The sequence below is a fragment of the Trichomycterus rosablanca genome, chromosome 13, assembly GCF_030014385.1.
Source record: "Trichomycterus rosablanca isolate fTriRos1 chromosome 13, fTriRos1.hap1, whole genome shotgun sequence".
In the NCBI taxonomy this organism is placed as follows: domain Eukaryota; kingdom Metazoa; phylum Chordata; class Actinopteri; order Siluriformes; family Trichomycteridae; genus Trichomycterus; species Trichomycterus rosablanca.
The window spans coordinates 19214123-19236812 of NC_086000.1; the positions used below are offsets into that span (position 1 = coordinate 19214123).

The window sequence follows — 22690 nt, forward strand, 5'->3', positions numbered from 1 at the left end:
GGGGGCGTGGGTTAGCTTCGTTCTCCTCAAATCAGAGCCAGGGCCGGCATTAAGTGGAGAGGAAGCATGACGCAATCTGGCAATTGGACACGCTAAAAGTCTTTCTGACATTGTAAGTTTTACCTTTACACTGGTGTATAGGTTCTGTATTTTTATTGCCAAACTGGCTATTAAAATCACTTTGGAAATTAATTGGTCTGTGGAGAAAGAAAAGCTGCTTTGTAGAGGAGTTTTTTCCCCTAGTCAGTCAATTGGCCATTCTGGTCATTGGCATGTAGAAGCTTATTTGTAGAAGTCTTTAGCTGTCTGCAGGACTGGAGCCATTAGTGGATCCATGCTGTGTGAAGTGTATGAGCTAATGTAGCATGACATACATAAGCTATTCCACCCCTCCCCCATCCATTCTATCTTCTACTGAATAAGATTTTCCTTCTTTATCCTGGGTATTCTTTTCATCACTCTGAATCAGGGCTTTGTGAACAAAGAAACCTGTCCCTGTTTCAGAAGCCACTATGTTTTCTTGTTGTGATGAGGGTGTACAGGATTAGGTCAAAAAACCTCTGTGGTGTGTTCTGTGTGGTTTTTTTTTTTTTTTGGAGGTGATCATCCCTGAGGCTGCTGTCAGAATCGAGGATGGGGACTATTGTTCCTCCCTCCCCTCCTCCTCTCTGCTTTCTTTGTGTCTGACATCATTTGGGCTTATGCTGATGTTTCTGTGTGTCTCTGCAGTCGATAATTTTGTTTTACAGGCTTTCTGGAATGTTGTAACTTGTGTTTTATTTTTTAATCAATCTCCTAATTGTCAGTTTCAACAGAGTAAGCAGCTTGCTCACTTAACGTTATACAAAATCCATGATGTTCAATCATCAAAGACTTATACTGCTTTTTATCCATGCCATTGATAAACATGGTGGTCTGGCAGCTTTTTCTGTCTGTTTCTGTCTACTTCTCGGATCAATTACTGTTTTAAAAACACTGTTACTTAGGTTTGAAATGTTTGCCAGAGCACTTGCTAGGTGGAGTGTTCAGACTTGTGAGTTCGAATGTCAGTTCTTAGCAGAGTCATCGAATTGGCCGGGCGTCCACACAAATGCAATTTGTGTTTGGGTAGGGGGGGTTAAACAAGGACTTTTCTCCAGATGAGTGCTCTCTGTACACGATACGACTCTCCTTGATCAGATCGTGGGTTTTGCAAGCAACAGCCGATTCACAATCGGGAATTGAAAACGAGTAGATTGGGAGATAGAGGAAAAAAAACAAGAAAAAAGAACCCTTGGCTATGGTTGGACTACAGAGAAACCTTAGCTGTACTGAAACTGATACTGGCACACAAGCACTAAAGAGCACAAATAGCATGTCATCCTTTCTGATTACATTTTGGCTTTATATTAGGGTTCTAATGGAAATGTATTCATCCAGTAAACGTTATTTATTCAAGCTTAGCGTGTGCCATTAAATATTAGATTTACAACATTGGCTTTATCATAGTTTATAGACAAATACTAAGAGGTTATGTAAGATAGAGATACTGTCAGTATTGGCTTTAGGTATCAGGTGTCTGTATTGAAGGGGACACTTATATTGGTGCATCCCTGTTGTTAGTAGTTGTACCAAATGTCCTATAAGCACAATTGGATCTTAGTATGTTGTATAAATGACTAGAGGTAAGATTTCTAGCCTAGTTAGCTTGTCCGGGGTGGCTTGGTGGGTAGCACTGTCGCTTCACAGCAAACAGGTCCTGGGTTTGATTCACAGGTAGAGCGGTCCTGGTCCTTTCTGTTTGAAGTTTGGATGTTCTCCCCATGTCTGAGTGGGTTTTCTTTGGAGCTCCGATTTCCTCCCACAGTCCAAAAACGTGCAAGTAAGGTGAATTGAAGATACAAAATTGTCTATGACTGTGTTTGACATTAAAAGACGTGAACTGATGGATCTTGTGTAATGAGTAACTACCTGTCCTGTCATGAATGTAACCAAAGTGTGTAAAACATGGCATTAAAACCCTAATAAATATAAATAAGTTATTCTGTCTTACTTCTGGGATGTAAGAAAATGTGCTTGGAAATACATTGAAGTCTTGTTACTTTGGTATGGTTTGGTACAGTACTATACATTAGCATTTTGCACACCGGCTTGTAGAATAAGACCATGTGCCTTTTTAATCCACATGTATGTCACTGCTGGTAAGTGACTCTCTAAAGTGGTGTGTGCTCACTTTGCACAAATTCTATTCCTATATTGCGATTTAAGCTTCTAATGCCAGTAAAATTTGCCGTATTCATATTAGATAAGCAAAGTGTTTATTTTCCATATCGGTGTGATCTAAGAACACAATCAGGCTTGTAAATAGTCTGACTTGCACCCTTTTAAAGTTAAATGAAACGCTCCTCTCTTGCCAAGGTCGGAAAAAACCCAACCCCTCACCTTAGGCTGAGAGAAAAGAAAGAAGGCCCTCCACCAGAATCGGCACCTTAAACTTGAATGAAGCTGAAAGAAAATGCAGCCACTGGTACTTTTTTGTGCATGGCAGCCTTTCAGCCAATGGTTTTGTAAAGCTTGTTTGACTGTACACAGTTTTCCTTATGTTTCAGTGGCTTTTAATTTAATTTAAAACTGTTCCATGTACTTTTACTAGGAGCAAGTCAAACAATGCTATGCTCATGCCTGATTGTGTTCAGAGATTACACTGATATGTCAGTTCCTCTCAGCACTCACATTATCGTCTGTAGTGCTAAAAGCCTTTCTATTAGTAGCACATTAAAGCCCCTTTTCTATTGCACGGTACCCTACACTAGACTTTGGTACACATTCAAATCCAGAAGTGTCTTAACATAGGAGTTCACTGAGGCTGAGAAGCCATTCTCCACCACTCCACACTTAACAGAAGATCTGCCCCTCCAACTCTAAACAACAGCAGTTGCAACAACAGGGGTGACTTTTGGTTGCTGCACTTCGGTTGTTGTGTTATATTCTGTAGCCTTGTTTAGGTTTGTTTTTTGACACAGAGAATCACATTGTAGGATTTTTAAAGAATTTATTTGTAAATTATGGTAGAAAATAAGTATTTGGTCACCCACAAACAAGCAAGATTTCTGGCTCTCACAGACCTGTAACTTCTTCTTTAAGAAGCTCTTTTGTCCTCCACTCGTTACCTGTATTAATGGCACCTGTTTGACCTCGTTATCTGTATAAAAGACACCTGTCCACAGTCAGACTCCAAACTCAACCATGGCCAAGACCAAAGAGCTGTCGAAGGACACCAGGAAGAAAATTGTAGACCTGCACCAGGCTGGGAAGAGTGAATCTACAATAGGCAAGCAGGTTGGTGTGAATAAATCAACTGTGGGAGCAATTGTAAGAAAATGGAAGACATACAAGACCATTGATAATCTCCCTCGATCTGGGGCCCCACACAAGATCTCATCCCGTGGGGTCAAAATGATCATGAGAACGGTGAGCAAAAATCCCAGAACTACACGGAGGGACCTGATGAATGACCTGCAGAGAGCTGGGACCAAAGTAACAAAGGCTACCATCAGTAACACACTACGCCGAGAGGGACTCAAATCCTGCAGTGCCAGGCGTGTCCCCCTGCTTAAGCCATTACATGTCCAGGTCCATCTGAAGTCTGCCAGAGAGCATATGGATGATCCAGAAGAGGATTGGGAGAATATCATGTGGTCAGATGAAACCAAAATGGAACTTTTTGGTAAAAACTCAACTCGTCGTGTTTGGAGGAAGAAGAATGCTGAGTTGCATCCCAACAACACCATACCTACTTTGAAGCATGGGGGTGGAAACATCATGCTTTGGGGCTGTTTTTTGATCCGTGTTAAGGGAAGAATGAACGGGGCCATGTATCGTGAGATTTTAAGCCAAAACCTCCTTCCATCAGTGAGAGCATTGAAGATGGAACGTGGCTGGGTCTTCCAGCATGACAATGATCCCAAACACACCGCTCGGGCAACGAAGGAGTGGCTCCGTAAAAAGCATTTGAGGTCTCCAGACCTCAACCCCATAGAAAATTTGTGGAGGGAGTTGAAAGTCCGTGTTGCCCAGCGACAGCCCCAAAACATCACTGCTCTAGAGGAGATCTGCATGGAGGAATGGGCCAAAATACCAGCTACAGTGTGTGCAAACCTGGTGAAGACTTACAGGAAACGTTTAACCTCTGTCATTGCCAACAAAGGTTATGTTACAAAGTATTGAGTTGAACTTTTGTTATTGACCAAATACTTATTTTCCACCATAATTTACAAATAAATTCTTAAAAAATCCTACAATGTGATTTCCTGGATTTTTTCTCTCATTTTGTCTCTCATAGTTGAAGTGTACCTATGATGAAAATTACAGACCTCTCTCATCTTTCTAAGTAGGAGAACCTGCACAATCAGTGGCTGACTAAATACTTTTTGGCCCCACTGTATATTGCTGTTTAGTTTTAAATTTGACACTCGATCTCTCACTGCTCTTTTTCTAGCATCACCCATACAGCCCGTGTTGTTACGTTTGGTCTCTTTAATCAAGAACAGTAACCAAATCTGCCTGGGTACTTGGGGACAGTATGGGCACACTTTACCTGGCAATGAAAACGAACAGTAAATGTGGGATCAACGATTTGACAAAAGTACTGTACCGTAGTGTAGTGTGCAGTGTGAATTTTTATTTTAATCTAGGGCAGCACAGTGGCTCGGTGGGTAGCACTGTCGCTTCACAGCAAGAAGGTCCTGTTTCGATTCCCAGGTGAAGCTGTCTGGGTCCTTTTTGTGTGGATCTTCTCCCAATGTCAGCTCCGGTTTCCTCCTACGGTCCAAAGACATGCAAGTGAGGTGAACTGGAGATACAGAATTGTCCACAACTGTGTTTGACATTAAAGACTTAAACTGATTAATCTTGTGTAACCAGTAACTACCTGTCCTCTCATGAATGTAAACACCAGACAATCTAACATTAACAGATACAATACATTTGGGATGGAAGGTCTTTCTCATTAAAAAAAAATAAAAACTTGGCCGAAGAAATATGCAAAAATGAACCTGCTGTACTTTCCTGTCAGACTGATTTATATGTTTTTACTAGTGCCACCTTGAACCTGAGGTTTTTTGGCGTCTTATCATGTTACAAACAAGTCAAATGGCCCCATCCTCTCAGACATCCACCCACCCCCTACCATCAGTTTGCATTATTTTAGAATTCCAGAATAACTGAATTCTTTCAATAGTAAGTAGGTTTCTCTGTCTCTGGTGAACTTTGATCATGGTGCATATCAGCTAAAACCTCAAGGTCCTAAAAATCAGTTGTTAATGGCATGTAGAAGCATGAAGGGTCTCTACACTTGACTATCTGCTTAAACTAAGTTCTTTTACATCCAGATGGGTCATTAATGGCTGCTTCCTCTCTGTCGCGAGCTCTCTAATAGTGGCTTAGTGTTTGTACATAGCAGGCCTTCAGTCTGTCTCACTCAGGCAGGTGACACACACACACACACACACACACACACACACACACACACACACACACACACACACACACACACACTTGTACAAAGAGCCTCTCATGATACTAGGAAGCCAGTTAAGCAAAACAAGACACATTTGAATAGCTTTTTATCTCTTAAAGTACCAGACAGCATTTAACCGATTAAGTACTTTTTAATATTATCCTAATACATTGATGGATTAAGTATTGGGACACACCTTTTAATTGTTATACAGGTTACACAGGTGTACACTAGGTGCACCTAGCCATGCAGCCTGCCTTTACAAACACTTGTGAAAGAATGGGTTGTTTTAAAGAGCTCACTGAATTACAGTGGTATTGTAATAGGATACCACTGTTGCAAGGAGTCAGTTCATGAAATCTCTTTCCTCCTAGATATTCCACTCTGAGTGGTATTAATGAAAAATGGAAGAGTTTAGGGAGCCCCAGCAACCACGTAAACTTACAGAGCAGGGTTGCCAGGTGCTGAGACGTATAGTGCACAAAAATTGCCAATACTCTGCTGACTCTGAGTAACTCAAAGTTCCAAACTTCTCCTAGCATTAACATCAGTGCAAAAACTGTGTGCTGGAACTTCATGGCTTGAGTTTACAGGGTCAAGCAGCTGCATGTCAGCCTTCATCATTACAGCATTCTACAGCATTGAAACGAAGCACCACGCTTATTACATGCTTAAATATGGCCATCTACAACTACTGTACTTGAAATGTACAATAAAAAGACATCACCAAGCACATTGCCAAGTATGTGATGGAGTGGTGTAAAGCACACCACCACAGGACTCTGGAGCAGTGGAAACGTGTTCTTTGGAGAGACGTATTACGCCTTACGTCTGAATATTCTGGCAGCCTAGATATTATGTGAATTGAAATAATATCTGAAAAGCTCAAATGTAAAATAAATGCCACTCTCGATTTTCTAAATATTTATCTCTGTGGTTACATGGACACGAAGCACGTTATCGGTATGCGTTTCAGCTCTGTGCTCTGACCCACTGACCGGCAAGTTGCTGAGTAAGCATGGCCATCAAGCCAGGAGCACAGGACATACTTCCTCCCATGACTTCCTTCTTTGCTGAGCTGACCCCTCACTTAGCTTATGACCCTGTCACGCTGAACCAGGACCATCCATAATGTCTGTTAGGCTCCACAATGCCTGAGAAAGCAAAACCTTTTGGAGAAATTGATAGATTTCCAAATTAGAGTTTTCCAAATGCATTCATAAGTTTTTAACAACGTACTTTCCTCCGTGCCATAGTACTTAGTAAGGAAATACGCTCTGCTAGTGAGAAAGTCAGTACATGCCTAATTATTTGCCAATTCTTGCGTGTGCCTCACAGACAGATGGGTTGTAATTAATGTTTGTACAGACTCCACTTTCAAAAGCCTATAAAAACACAGCACCTTTACGATGTCCTAGAAATAAATAAATCAAGTGGCTGTATCATTAGTCTACCTTTCAAAGCAAGCGTGCCTTTTGCTGATATCATCTTTTAGTCTTACAGTGCATGTAAAAAACCTTGTTCAGTACTATTTATTTAGCTTTATTATTGGTTTAGTTACCCTTTTTATGCATTTTAGATTTACGGTCTTGTACATGCTGGTTTTTTGCCCTAAAATCGGCATCCAGACAGAATTTAAATAAACGTTTAGCTTTCTTACATGTAGAAATTGTTTTGTAGAATTGTCTCCTCTTGTTTTTCCTGTTATAAATATTGACCAGCTGATAATAAAATCAGGCACACAGACATTTCACATGACCCTGTCACAGCTCCAGTTAGGTGTTATGTTCCCATGGCTGATTTACGGCAGGTTGTGAGGGGACATGTCATCTTTCAGTGGTCTGCAATCACCTGACATCATTAAGCAGTCAGGGCTGAGGTCAGGTCTGAGGTCAGGTCTGTCAGGGGTTCAAGATTTAGGAACTGAGGAGGCTGAACCGTGTTCTGTGACAATAGTGATGAGCTGCTGCCATCTCCTGGCTGAAATAAAGAATGCAAGTCTCTGTAATATGTAGAAGAAGTACAGTATGTTTTCCTCTTTGTCATTAGCGCATTGGACATCTACCCTAAACTGACTTGTAAAGGTCTAGTATGTTTAATATTCATGCCATCAGAGAAGGTTTGACTGGTCTCTGTGTTGGGAAAAATGAGAATCATCTGACAGTTTAAGCTGCTAATAAATCTTTTTTATCTAAGCAATTTCTTAAAATAGTACTTTATTATTATCATTAAAAACAGCTGTATTGTACTGAAATAAAAGAAAATCTGAATCTGATACTTGCTATATTTACTTTTACTTTGACATTTTCTACAATGAAAATAAAAAACATTGAAATGTAGCACCGCACTTATATCATGCTCCAATATGGACATCTACAACTACTTAAAATGAACAATAAAAAACACATTACACACTTTAATGTTCAATACAAATTAAGCATTAAGTGGTGTGGTACGTGCATTATTTTTTGTACATTTGTAAATTTTTGGCATTTAGCTCTATATCCAAAGCAACTTACATACAGTGTATCACAAAAGTGAGTACACCCCTCACATTTCTGCAGATATTTAAGTATATCTTTTCATGGGACAACACTGACAAAATGACACTTTGACACAATGAAAAGTAGTCTGTGTGCAGCTTATATAACAGTGTAAATTTATTCTTCCCTCAAAATAACTCAATATACAGCCATTAATGTCTAAACCACCGGCAACAAAAGTGAGTACACCCCTAAGAGACTACACCCCTAAATGTCCAAATTGAGCACTGCATGTCATTTTTCCTCCAAAATGTCATGTGATTTGTTAGTGTTACTAGGTCTCAGGTGTGCATAGGGAGCAGGTGTGTTCAATTTAGTAGTACAGCTCTCACACTCTCTCATACTGGTCCAACATGGCACCTCATGGCAAAGAACTCTCTGAGGATCTTAAAAGACGAATTGTTGCGCTACATGAAGATGGCCATGGCTACAAGAAGATTGCCAACACCCTGAAACTGAGCTGCAGCACAGTGGCCAAGATCATCCAGCGTTTTAAAAGAGCAGGGTCCACTCAGAACAGACCTCGCGTTGGTCGTCCAAAGAAGCTGAGTGCACGTGCTCAGCGTCACATCCAACTGCTGTCTTTGAAAGATAGGCGCAGGAGTGCTGTCAGCATTGCTGCAGAGATTGAAAAGGTGGGGGGTCAGCCTGTCAGTGCTCAGACCATACGCCGCACACTACATCAAATTGGTCTGCATGGCTGTCACCCCAGAAGGAAGCCTCTTCTGAAGTCTCTACACAAGAAAGCCCGCAAACAGTTTGCTGAAGACATGTCAACAAAGGACATGGATTACTGGAACCATGTCCTATGGTCTGATGAGACCAAGATTAATTTGTTTGGTTCAGATGGTCTCAAGCATGTGTGGCGGCAATCAGGTGAGGAGTACAAAGATAAGTGTGTCATGCCTACAGTCAAGCATGGTGGTGGGAATGCCATGGTCTGGGGCTGCATGAGTGCAGCAGGTGTTGGGGAGTTACATTTCATTGAGGGACACATGAACTCCAATATGTACTGTGAAATACTGAAGCAGAGCATGATCCCCTCCCTCCGGAAACTGAGTCGCAGGGCAGTGTTACAGCATGATAATGACCCCAAACACACCTCTAAGACGACCACTGCTTTATTGAAGAGGCTGAGGGTAAAGGTGATGGACTGGCCAAGCATGTCTCCAGACCTAAACCCAATAGAACATCTTTGGGGCATCCTCAAGCGGAAGGTGGAGGAGCGCAAAGTCTCGAATATCTGCCAGCTCCGTGATGTCGTCATGGAGGAGTGGAAAAGCATTCCAGTGGCAACCTGTGAAGCTCTGGTAAACTCCATGCCCAGGAGAGTTAAGGAAGTTCTGGGAAATAGTGGTGGCCACACAAAATATTGACACTTCAAGAACTTTCACTAAGGGGTGTACTCACTTTTGTTGCCGGTGGTTTAGACATTAATGGCTGTATATTGAGTTATTTTGAGGGAAGAATAAATTTACACTGTTATATAAGCTGCACACAGACTACTTTTCATTGTGTCAAAGTGTCATTTTGTCAGTGTTGTCCCATGAAAAGATATACTTAAATATCTGCAGAAATGTGAGGGGTGTACTCACTTTTGTGATACACTGTACATTAGTTACAGTATACACTCTGAGCATCTGAGGGTTAAGGGCCTTGCTCAAGGGCCCAACAGCAGCAACCTGGTAGTGGTGGGGTTCATACGAGCGACCTTCTGATTACTAGTTCAGTACCTTAACCACTAGGCTATGGCAATTAGACAGCAGCAATCGTAAAGAATAAACATCGTTGACTGCACAGACAATGATGCGCCATGCAGGGATGAAATTTAGCGGCAAGCATTTCCCTCCAGGATTTGTATTTTTAGCAGGAACACATCTGATTTGTGGTAAAAACTGGGTGGGAAGGAATCTGATTTGCATGTGATTTGTGGTCAGATTATTATTTTTTATACACACTGTAAATACTAGCCAGTAAACTATGCTGTACCTGTACTATCATGGCATTCTCTGTTTTTATTGTTTGCTTCTGTGCTTTTACTTTATTTTCTAATCTGCGCTCTTAGCAATACCTTCTATAAATAGTTGTTTACTTAACATTCCCTTTAGTCTGTACAGCTGCTGGAAAAAAAGTGTACATTTTTGTTTTGTCTGCTTTGAACTGGGTTACATTTGTAGTGGTCAGATAGGGAAAAGGTTTATATGGGCTCATTTGGATTGGAAATAAACATGTTCTGCTAAAAAGCTGCCGTTTGCTTAGTGTTTACCAATGTGATTGTGAGTGTACAGTAGACCCTTGACTTATGAATTTAATTGGTTCCGAAGAGCTGTTCTTAAGTCAAAATGATTGTGAGTTAAACCTATTTTTTCCATAAGAAATCATGTAAATAGAATCAATTTGTGCCAGACCTCCCAAACCCCCCCCTTACCTAACCTTTCTAATGTCTTAAATGGTCTTTTTTGTTATAAATGCAAGTATATTTTCCCTTAAATCTTAAATTATAGAATAGACATTCCTGTAATAAACAACAAACACAGTAGTACTGTACTGTACATAAAAAACATCACATTATAATACAGTACGTGTGCTGTACCATACACCATTATAAATTTCCTTCTTTTTTTTTTATAATGTATCTACCAGAAACAATAACTCTCATATTTCTCTATTATTTTTTTCTTTATTTCAGTAGTGTTGTATTTTGTAGGTGTAATTGCACGAAAGAAAGAATACTTTACGATTTCCTTCTTCTCTCTCACTCACTGTCCCCTCTGTCTGATACACAGTGACAGCTACTGGCAGGAGTAATTATACAACAACAAATGTAATAGATTTGTTCATTTTCTCACCACTACGCTTTTTCTGCACATTCTTTGGGGCCATTTTGATATAGAATTTTACAAAATATAAAGGAAACACTGAAAAAAACACAGTCTGCTTTTCGAATGTTCACTCACTGTATATATATATGTATATATATACAGTAGATATATATATATATATATATATATATATAGAGAGAGAGAGAGAGAGAGAGACGGTCTGAGTCAATTTATTCTTGACGTCATGTGTTTCGCAAATTTCGGTTCGTAATCCGAAATTTGTTTGTACGTTAAGTTGAAAAGATTGTAACCCAAAGTGTTCGTATGGTAAACGGTTCGTAACTCAAGAGTCTACTGTATTACGCACTACTGTATTCATCTAATTAAAGAAATGTTAGTCAATTGCCAGTTGTATGTTTTGGTCACAAGTAGGGCTGTCGCGCTAACCGCAATTTTGAAATATCGCGGTATAGACCAGCCAACCGCAGGGCATGCCAAGCAACCGCAACACCGCAGTGTTCACGTTTTTTCTTTCTTTCTTCTATTTTTTTTTGTTTATATTGTTGCAGGGTCCATCTTGTTTTACGCTTACATTCGGGCGTAATAAATGTTAAATGAATTCATAATGAAAATGAGCTAGGAGCGTCATTTTCCCGCAACCTGTTCTCATGCGTTGCTGCTGAGTGTCAGGCTTTGTGTTTTAAAATGTAAACAATCGCAACAGGAATTATAGGCAAGTTTATTAATGATCAAATTGAGTTCACACTCAATAAATACTTGTAATTTAGACTATATTCAAACAGCCTTGGTGAACTAAAACACTTAATGACGGTTAATATGGCATTGCAGCCTGCAAATATTCTCTTTCTGGTCTTGCTGGAATGATTTAAATGTATTTTTTCGTTGAATAAAAATGTATTGAAACGAATAATAACTTGAAATGTAGTATATATTGTTATGTTAATTATACCTACTAAATAGATAGTTTGTCGCATTGTAAAGTCGCATGCAGGTACAGTACACGTGTATTAGTGTAACGAGCCCCATCAGAGAGAGTTTTAGTACCGAGGGGAACATCGCTACCCCACTCAGATTCTCTCTAAACCACATCAGATGAACGTGTTGGTTCTTCTAGCGCGCATAATAACGCAGGTTTAAACTCTTACAGACTTTATTATATTTCTTTTTTACCATATTTTGATTAGATGTGTATTTACAATATTTAGCCTAAACACTTTTTTTTTTTCGTTTCACACTGTATATCTAGCCTAGGAGCTAAATTTAAACCTTTTTTTAATAGAGAAAAGACGCGCATCCCTGCACTGTTCTGTATTTAACATTAAACACGTATTTCATTGGTCTTAAAGCCGTCTCATCTTTGTCATTATAAAGCAATAATATACCCAATCATAGCCTAACAATAAAGCTTGTTTATAGCTCTAAAATCCAGATTAATTAAGTAATTTTCAAAAACAAAAAAAAATGGCGATATTACCGCATACCGCGATATTGAGACACGTTGAATATCGCAAGGGGAAATTCTTTCACCGCGACAGCCCTAGTCACAAGTCAGCTGATTCTTATCTTGATCCTAAGATTACTAGAATAAGCCAAAATATATTTTAGCCAAAGTCTTCATTAAAATGCATTTTATAAACAAGCTAAACATTGTGTTGTAGACTAGGACTGTGCACCTTTAATTCTGCATGTTTGTACCTAGTGAGATAAATATAGATTTACTTACCTGTCGCCAGCCAAGCCTTTTGGCCTTTTAACTTTTTGTGAAAGTGCCACAAGGTGAACATTGAAAAATACACCAAGAAATGAAAGTTTGTTTGAGAGAAGAACTTTCCTCACTAAATCCATGTTTGGACCTGATGGTTTTGCTGCTGGTGAAGACTTACATAGCAAGAGAAACGCTAAACTAGTGCCATGTAGAGCACACCGCACCTTGCCTTTAAATCAGCATTTACATATTCAATCACCATATGCTGGTCTCTGACTGGCTTTGGTTTATTTATGTTTTTCTGAAACCAGAAGCCACTTATGCAGATGTCACCAAGAGTCTGCTTGCACTCCACAAAAGTAAAAGTTGTGTGGGTACTTTGTGGATGATCCTAGTGCTGCACTAAATCCCTGCTGGAGAGCGTTTTGGAGCCGCTGTATTCCCAGTCATGCACGCCATGTGGCAGAAAAGCCGAGTGCGGATCATGTAAATGCAGAGGCAGGCGAAGCCCGACCCGCTCTAATGCTCCAGCCTTATGCCCGGAGAGCTGTAGCGGATTAGAGTAGACTCCAGCAACTAGACACTCCGAGCTCTGTGATGCCTAGCTAACATCTCCCAGCAGCCATTGCAGCTCTGCATGAGGCCGCTTTCTGCCAGCAGCGTGAGAATGAGTGACACATTCCTAGAACCTCAGTCCTGCAATGTGGACTCCTAGAGCACAGGCTTTACCAGAACCCCCTTGACGGCTGTCACCTCCAATAACGCGTCTCCTTCTTAAAAGCAAGGACAGACGCTAATCCTGAGCTGTCCTCCATACACACAAGCACACGCAGAGGATCAATAACAAGGTGCTTCAATACGCTGCGGCTCATGTGTCATCACGCCTCAGATCGGAACAGGCAGTAAATGAGGCTGACGTTCTGAGACAGCACTGGTGATGTGCTGATTGATGCCTGTCCGGTGGCAGATTGTAGTGACAGAAAAGTGGATGGGGGGTGGGGATGGGCTTGGGCTAGGGTCTTGTATTCACTTCTAGTTAATGTATTAAACATGCTCTGTACCGTTATGTTCTATGCTGATGTGATTATAGTATAGTCGCAGCAGAATATTTCACAACCCAAAGCATCTGGTAAGGCAGAACACACCCTTGTGGAGGTGCTGGCAGGCTTTGTTCCCACTGGTAATTTTTTCTGCCTTGATGACTGGCTTGATGTAGTGGATCATGTTGTGTAGCCACTAATGCTATTATACTGTCTATGTTGCAAGCTCCCAAGGCACTTGGATTTCCCATGGGTCTTGTATTTTCGCCATTATGATGCAAAGTCCAAAGGACAAGATGAAGTGCATTGATGAAGTGACAGTAGTAGTAATGTGTGCATTAGTCCTCTGGCAGCAGATGATATAAGGCTGGGAATTTTGCTTGGGGATGCAAGACATACACGGTAAACATTGTTAACTTATGGTATTATGGTTTAGTTACAAAAGTTAGGGCTGTGTCTCAGTGGGTAGCACTGTCGCCTCACAGCAAGAACGTCCTAGGTTCGATCCCCACGTTGGTGAGTTTGCATGTTCTCCCCGTGTCTGCGTGGGTTTCCTCTGGAGCTCCGGTTTCCTCCTACAGTCCAAAAACATGCAAGTGAGGTGAATTGAAGATACAAAATTGTCCATGACTGTTTGACATTTAAACTTGTGGACTGATGAATCTTGTGTAATAAGTGGTTACATTCATAACAGAAATGGCAGTTAAAGGGTGTAAAACATGACATTAAAATCCTAATAAAGAAATGAACAAGTTACAAAAGTTACAGTTAATCTCACGGTATTGCCTCGTTTATTTTGATTATTACACTCACCTTTTTTCTTTATCTAATGGGCTGAACACTGTTTGAAACGGCTTCAGTTGCACAGTGGTAAATCATGTTAGCCCACTACCACCGAGACCCGGGGTTCGAATCCCTCCACACAGACACAGTTAGCTGTGTTTAAGGGAGGGAGATAGGCTGGGGTCTCTTTCCCCTGTAATATCTGCTGTTACAATATCCAGTCTACGGGATTTGTCCATTCGCCTCTGTGGGCTGGGTGGGGCGTTATGGGATCCACAGGGAACTTAGTATGGCTCTCCATATGCGATGTGGAGGAACCCAACACTGGCAGGTGATTAAAAAGTGGTCGCAGATTGGACTTGTGGTGAAGCTGGAGGGGTGGTTTGGCGTTCCAGCTCTTCTTGATCAGATCGGAGTTTTGTGCAAGAGGCAGCAGATTCACAATAGGCAGTTCAAATGACTAGATTAGGAGATAAGGGAGGGGGGTCCTGGAAAAATATCAGTTATTAGGACCAGAATGTTCTGCTGTGGTGACTAGAGATGCATGAGTACCGATACTGGTATCGGGTATTTGCCCGATACCGTGCTCATTAACTTGTACTCGTACTCGCAAACGAGGCTCCGATACTAAACATCCCATACCGTGTGCCTGGTGCACGTTGCTGCCACGTTGCTACCACGAATGGATGTGCTGATAGAATCGGCTCAGATGGGATCTGGGACTGTATTATCTTTTTAAAGTAAATATTTCAATCAGCAGAATCACATCGCATGTATGATGTGCACAACATTAATTACGTGCGTTTATTAATGAACGTTTACGTTGGCTTGTCAGAAGCTTTCTCAATGATGTCTGGCCGGTGGTTTTTTTTTTACAGTTAGTGATGGCAACCCAAGCAGCTGTTCCATTGCACTATTTTACACTAAAAACTACACTATTCCATAATGTTCCAGATTGCATCATTCTAAATAGGTATCGGTATCGGCAAGTACAAAAATACATGTACTTGTACTCGGTTGGGAAAAAATGGTATCGATGCATCCCTAGTGGTGACTGTTGAAAATATTGGATCAGCCACAAAAAAAAAAAAAAAGAAAGGCAAAATCTAACAAGATACAATACGCAGACAGGTTAAAAAGTCAATGAACAAGATGACATTACTGCACCGAAGTTGTTGAACATTCGTTTCTTGGTTAATGACCATGTTTAATTGTATTCCCTTGCAGAAAATTCTTCAACTTCTTCCAGAGAAAATAAACAGTCGATGGCAGTTTCACAGTATAGGTAAGATGCTAAACTGCAGCTTTTTATTCATTATTTGACCTAGTTTATAACACACACACACAAACACTCACTCAGACTCAGTTTCTGTGTGTGCTGGACCAGTCATACAATGTGTGTCCTAATATACTGATATGTTAGAAAAGATACGTTACACAACTGTTCAGAAATATCCAGTTATTTAACCACTGTTACTCTCTCTCCAGGTTCTATTCTTAAAAAACTTTTGCACACTGGAAACTCTTTCAAGGTAAGATTGCATAACTGGCACTAACTCTTACCATTTTACCACTGCTTTATCCTGGTCAGGGTCGTGGTGGGTGCATTGAAGTAACAGACCCTGGAGAGGACGGCAATCCATCACGGGGTCTTGGCCACCCCTTTTCCTCAGACATACCTAATCATGTCTGTATATAGATCCCCGGCTGGTCGATAACACCCCTGGGGATTTACCACTGCTTTATTCTGGTCAGGAAATGCAGTGGATCTGGTTTACTCTAAAACACTGAAGGTAAAACAGGAATTCACCCCAGACTGGGCGCCAAGTCATAGCAGGGCTTTGGCCACTTTTCTCAACCCTGGCCGATAGCATCTACTAAGATTCGAACCCTGATCTCTGCCTAGATGGGCTAGGACTGCTGCATCACCCAAGCGCCGCTATATAACCCTTTATCTGTAATTGATTATTACTATTATTGTAATTGAGAGTGTGTGCACCATGATGATCACTAGAAGACTGAGTCTTTAAAGCTCTTACCTGTTCCATGATGACTGTGCACAAAGCAAATTATATGACCACTTTGCTCTGACCTTGACACCACTGGTTTTTTACCAAGGGTTTTAATAGTAACTGAATGTGCACAAATTCTCACAGACTCGCTTCAAAATCATGCGTTTTACCAGAAGAGTGAAGGCTATTGTAGACACAAGGGAGGAAGAGGTTTGGGACAATGTCATATCAATGCACAGCCTGCACTAGTTTTGGAGTGGGAAGTCCAACAGTCCTGTGGTCACGTGTCCACGAACTTTAGGGCACATAGTGTATATATTTTAAAATTCTAACGTTTGTGTTGTGTGTTTATACATGTGTGCATGTGTGTGATCACTGTGCGTTTATGTGTGTAGATCCGCTGTGAGGGCATCCGACTGTTCCTGCTCTGGCTGCAGGCTCTGCAGACTAACTGTTCTGAAGAGCAGTTGCTCATTTTCGCCTGCCTGGTGCCTGGCTTCCCCGCAGTGACCTCCTCCAGAGGTCCCTGCACGCTAGATACCATCATTTACAGTCCCTTTTCCCATCCTCCTGATGGTAAGAGAACACGTATCTGCTAACTCTTGCTTAGTGTGGAGCAGCTGTCGTCTTTACTCTGCTGTAGTGCAGGTTTATTTGGGACAGGCCCAATCATGTAGCTGGCTGTACGTACTTCTCTGTTGTGTTCCTGTTACAATCAAACCACTAAAGCTCCAGACGTCATCAGTGATTATTAATCTGTACCCTGCTGTTAAGTCGACCTATTTATTTGATTATTTAGCCATGTGTCTTTATTCTCCAGATTTTTATTTGGGTGGGGGTCACCTTGTAAATGGAAAGAAAACTGCATATAGATACATTTTTTTCATCAACCCTTTTATCCTGGTCAGAGTTGTAGCAGGTCTGGTTTCTGCTGGTGACACTAGATGCAAGACAGGAATACCCTGGACAGGTTGTCAATCCATCGTAGGGCTTCAGACACTCAACCAGACAGAGCCAGTCATGCCCCTGTAGATGCCCAGCTGGCTGATAGCACAGCTGAGATTGGAACCCATATTTCAGCTTTAGTGGGCTATCACTACTAGACTACTGTATCACTCAAATGTGCAGATATAGATGAGTAATAAGTAATACAATTATTTCTATGTCTTGTTGGAATGTCTTTGTCTTTGATCTGTCCAAATATATGAACTGTCTTGCTAGTTTGCTCATCTGACCCGAAATTCGAATATACTTCATACCTGAAAGGACTGATATACAACAAAAATTATGATAAAAAGAATTTCTTGTGACAAATATTTTGCCATTCTTGAAATGAATGAATGCTAATAGTAACTGATCTTAACTAGCCAATGTAGAAAAGACACAATAAAATAATATAATAAAATAACTGAGTGTTTGTAGTGTTTTATACATAGGGCCCAACTAAATTTACAAGAAAATGTGCATAATTTCACTCATTTTTAAAGTAAAAGGAGTCACATTTTATGGCAGTTAATAAATTACACTCATAAATTGAATAATAGAATAAAGGAAAGCTACAATACACAGCACAGCCTACCTTATCGGTTGAATGTAAACCTAAAACATCCAGCGTCGGTGCGAGGCTTCCTGTTTTTGTTTGTGTTTTGACACACACCCCACTGCATCCACACGATTGGTTGGGAGTTTTCCTAACTCAGTTACCCAAGTAAGATTTAAGATTATCTTGGACATTTTGACTAACCGATTGCTAACCGAATTGCCGTAGGATTTCTAGGACCGCCTCAGAGTACAAATTAACCAGTAAACGTCAGGCACACGAATGAAAAATGTTAAATCGCTAAATACGAACCGTAATCTTGAATTTCACAGCATTTTGCATATTACACTTAGGTAGGGCCTAACTTATACATGGCCATGTCCCTAATAATATGCTATTAAGTCTTACATAAACCTAACCCCTCTGTCATAACATTTTAACTTTTTTTTTTAACCTGCCTTGTTCTTTGTGGTGGTACAGCTAAGATCGTACCTGAGGAGATTACCCCTCTCGTGCCTGCTGTTCTTGGTGAGAAAGTAGCCGATGACCAGACTTGCTTCTTCCTTCAAGCTGTGCTAAAGTTCATGGTGCTCCAGGTAAGAATGCAGAAATTAAAGCTTATTCTTAGCATTAAAGTTTTGTCTTGTTTAATTCCTAAGATCTGATCATATTAAGCCAACAAAGTCATAAGTAATGATTTGACATAGTTTATTTTATTTTATTTATAAGTGAATAACCCACATTTTCTACAGGAAACACACGTACATATGGTCATTTCTGCTTTTTCTGCAGTTTCTACTAATTTGCTGGTTTTACCATATCAGCAAAACATGAAATATTATGCCATATATGCCAGAACTTTAAATGTCTCACATGAAGCATTTAGCAGAATGTGCAGACTTTTTTCTTTTATTAGCAAGTTAACCTAGAAGATAGACATGGAATTGACCAGCAGTGTTTAAACTCTTGTATAAGACTGTATGTGTTGTGCCCTATGATTATAAAATATCTTATTTCTCAGGATTATTAATGGACATTCAGTGAATAAATCATGTATTCAGATTATCTCGTGAATACTGCTTTTCAGTGTTAGGCTTGTTTCTCATCTGGAATTTGGGTTTGGGTTTATAGGCATCCAGTCTGGAATGGCTCAAGAAAGACAAACAAGACTCAGGCTTCAGGTTTCTCTTCACGCTCTTTAAGAAATACTACCTGCCTCACATCTTCCCCTCCTTCACCAAACTCACCAATCTTTATAAACCACTACTGGGTAAGTTTCATTTCACCAAATGCGAAAAAAAATGAATAAAAGGAAAATTTTTGTGTGTTTTTGCATTTGTAAAACTATTAGTTACAGGTCACTCAGCTGCTTTAATGTTTAAATGTATTATATTTCTGATGAACAATTGACTTTTATGAAATTTTATTCATTCTATTATTCCGATGTGTATGCATTTTTCAAAACATTTTATAGTGCATATTTTCTTTTCAAATGTTTCTTCAGATAATTTGCAGACTATTTACGTTAGTAAAATAAAAAATGTAAAAGTAAAAAGTTTTTATTCTTAAACAATATTTAACTATTTAAATAAGTATTTAAATTTTGTTATTGGTTATTGGTTTGTTATTGGTTTATTGGTTTGCCCTGATTATGCCGTTCTGCATCATATATGGCAGCTTATGCTGCCTGTAGCTGTTAAATATGGCAGCTTTCTGCTGCTCGTAGCTGTTAAATGCTAATTACCTCAGAACCCCTGTATAACTAAGACTGTTCAGGAAAGTGCATCTGAGCAGCTGCTTAATCAAAAGGCTCTGAGAGATGAATATTAAAATTTTTTGTGTTTGATTTCTTATAAGTTGCTCATTCTTTTTGTTTTTGTTATTTCTGTATGTTATTACTGTTTGTTTTCCCATAAACACCACATTGTCCTTTTAAATGTCATGCCCTCTCAGTCCAATCTCCCCTTGTGTCAGACCTTCCCCACCACAGACCAAAACCCTTGTATGTGCCAGTGTCGCGCAACAACGAAAGCACCTTCTGCACGCGGGATCAGTACCTGGCGCCCCGTGTAGCCTTTATCACCTGGCTGGTCAACTTCTTCCTGGAAAAGAAGTATGTGAGCTCAGCTACAAGCAGCACTAAGAACGGAGGAGAAGTTTTCCCCAAAATCATCCAGGTAGGAAAATGACTGATGCCAAGCAGATTGTTGATCTATACATTTTTATTTTGCAATTGTAGTCATTTAATGAATTACAAATATCAGCTTTAAATACATCTGTTTAGAAACTGTCAGTTACTAATTAAAATGGCACAAACACACAATAATATAACAATATTTGACATTTAGGTAAATTGGGTCACGTTTGCTGTGTAAGTAAATGGGATAAAGTGACAATATATTTATTAAGAGGCTGCTGACCTTGTCATGTTACCACTAGTGCCACTAATTTTCCCCTATTTTTCTTGTATGCCATATAATGTCAAACTATCTGAACCAAACATTTTATTGATTGAAGTCATTTAAACCTATACTAGTCTGTATGATTCTGTATTGAGCATTTTACTAATTTCTGGCACAATGATAAACTTTAATTTAAAATGTAAAATATAAATTAATACAATAAATTTTATTTTATATACATAAACCTAATGCCATACTTTATCTCTCTAAAAGACTTTAACACTAAAAGACTTACATTTTGAATCATTAAAATGAGGAAAAGTTGGTGAACCCTATTGATTATGTAATCACAATTTGGGAAAAAAATGTCATAGTTAAAATTAAAATAGAGTGAACATTATTATTGTTGTCATTTTTATTTTCATCAAACACCATTTTTATCCAGAACAAAAGGGTAGTGGTAGCACAGCAGTTAATGTGCTGAATTAAGGTAAGGTAAGGCACGGGAAGACTTTATTAATCCCGAAGGAAATTGCAGTGTCACAGTACTTTACAAATTACACAGTTACAATTTACAATTTACAAATTACAGTACAAATTACACAAGGGAAGACAGACAAAAAAAACAACACAATTAAACATAACAGGGCATAGGCAAAAAGACAGGACATTATGAAAAACAGCAGCATGCGTATTATTGCACTAAGAGAAAAATATATAAATATATTATTTTACAAAAGTATATTGCACTAAAAGAGATAAAAAGATATTGCACTGCAAAAAATTAATCAACACTATTCGGGTGGCAGGAGATCCATAGTGTTTCTGGAATGAGGAGAATCATTGTAGAGTCTTACTGCAGTGGGAAGGAAAGATCTCACACGGCACTCTTTAGTACAGCGCAGCTGTATCAGTCTACCACTGAACGTGCTTCTCTGTTTCTCCACTGTAGTGTGCAGGGGGTGTGATGTATTGTCCATAATAGAAAGCAGCTTATTGAGTGTCCGGTTTTTTGCTACTTCTTCCAGAGTGTCCAATATGACTCCAACAACAGAGCCAGCCTTCTTAATTAGTTTGTTTATTTTGTTCATTGCACCTTTGTTGATGCTGTTGCCCCAGCACACAACAGCATAAAATAAGGTACTAGCAACAACAGACTGGTAGAATATCCATAGGAGTTTATTGCACACTCCGAAGGACCTCAGTTTCCTCAAAAAGTACAAACGACTCTGTCCTTTCTTGAACACTGCACAGGTGTTAAAACTCCAGTCCAGTTTGATACTGCCTGCTTGATTAGTAACCTTTTGATTAGTAATCAAAAGGTTGCTGGTTCAAGCCCCAAACCACCAAATTGCCACTGTTGGCCCCCTGAGCATTAACCCTCAGTTGTTTGACTGTGATTAGCTACAACTGTAAGTCACTTTAGATAAAGGTTTCTGCTTGATGCTGTAATTGTAAAATGTAAGAAACAAATGTTTAGACCGTAGTTCTCAAAGTGAGCCAATTATGTCAGCACTTGAGAGATCAAACAGAATGATTTCAAGCAAAAGGGTTGAAATGTATAACCGTGTGTGTGTGTGTGTGTGTGTGTGTGTGTGTGTGTGTGTGTGTGTGTGTGTGTGTCAGACTGTAACTGCAGGCAGTATCAGTCAGGACAGAAGTAGCGAATCCGAGGCAAATGGTCCAGTAGAGCAGGAGAAAAACCACTCGAACAGCAGCACGCTGTCTGATCGCAGAGGCAGTAACTCGAGCATATGCAGCATCGAGGAGGAGCACCGCTCTGTTTATGACATGGTCCAGTGCATCCTGCTCTCCACACGAGACAACGTCAACTTTGTCAATGAAGTCTTTCACCAGGTTAGACAGCATGCTATTGTGCAGCTTTTTATTGTTCCTGTGAAGGCTTAGAGAGCACGTTTTATGTTGCAGCGCTGTCATCTAGTGGTCATCTTATTAAATTATAGTTTTTGTAAAACTGCAGCTTGTGTAAACATAAACCTTAAAAATATATTTTCGCTTTATTATGAGAAACAAACTACTCACTGTGTTTGATTTGGCCTTTGTGCCCAAGACTTGCTTTGTTGTTTTGAGAGCATACAAAACCTACTATGTCTTTTTTCAGCCTAATCTTAATCTACTGCATCAGGAGTATGGGTAATTGCCCATGCACAGTCATTCCTCTATGCCTACCTGTCATCACTAAATTGGATGGTACAGATGAATAATGTGACTTTAACAGCAAATAATGCTTGAGCAATACATTAAAAGCAGCTGTTTTGAGTATTGGTGGTGCTTCTGGCCCGGTCAGGCACTCAACAGACTTTT

The 22690-nt window shown here is 39.9% G+C and overlaps 1 protein-coding gene across 1 annotated transcript in view; it reads left to right on the forward strand.

Annotated features, from left to right (window-relative positions):
- Positions 1-22690, forward strand: part of ralgapa2 (Ral GTPase activating protein catalytic subunit alpha 2) — a 173944-nt gene that overhangs the window by 36314 nt on the left and 114940 nt on the right. Inside the window, exons 4-10 of the mRNA XM_063008040.1 lie at positions 15639-15696; positions 15900-15943; positions 16819-16999; positions 18444-18559; positions 19095-19233; positions 19938-20140; positions 21992-22222. Coding sequence (XP_062864110.1) covers positions 15639-15696; positions 15900-15943; positions 16819-16999; positions 18444-18559; positions 19095-19233; positions 19938-20140; positions 21992-22222 — 972 coding nt within the window. The remainder of the gene's footprint in view (positions 1-15638; positions 15697-15899; positions 15944-16818; positions 17000-18443; positions 18560-19094; positions 19234-19937; positions 20141-21991; positions 22223-22690) is intronic.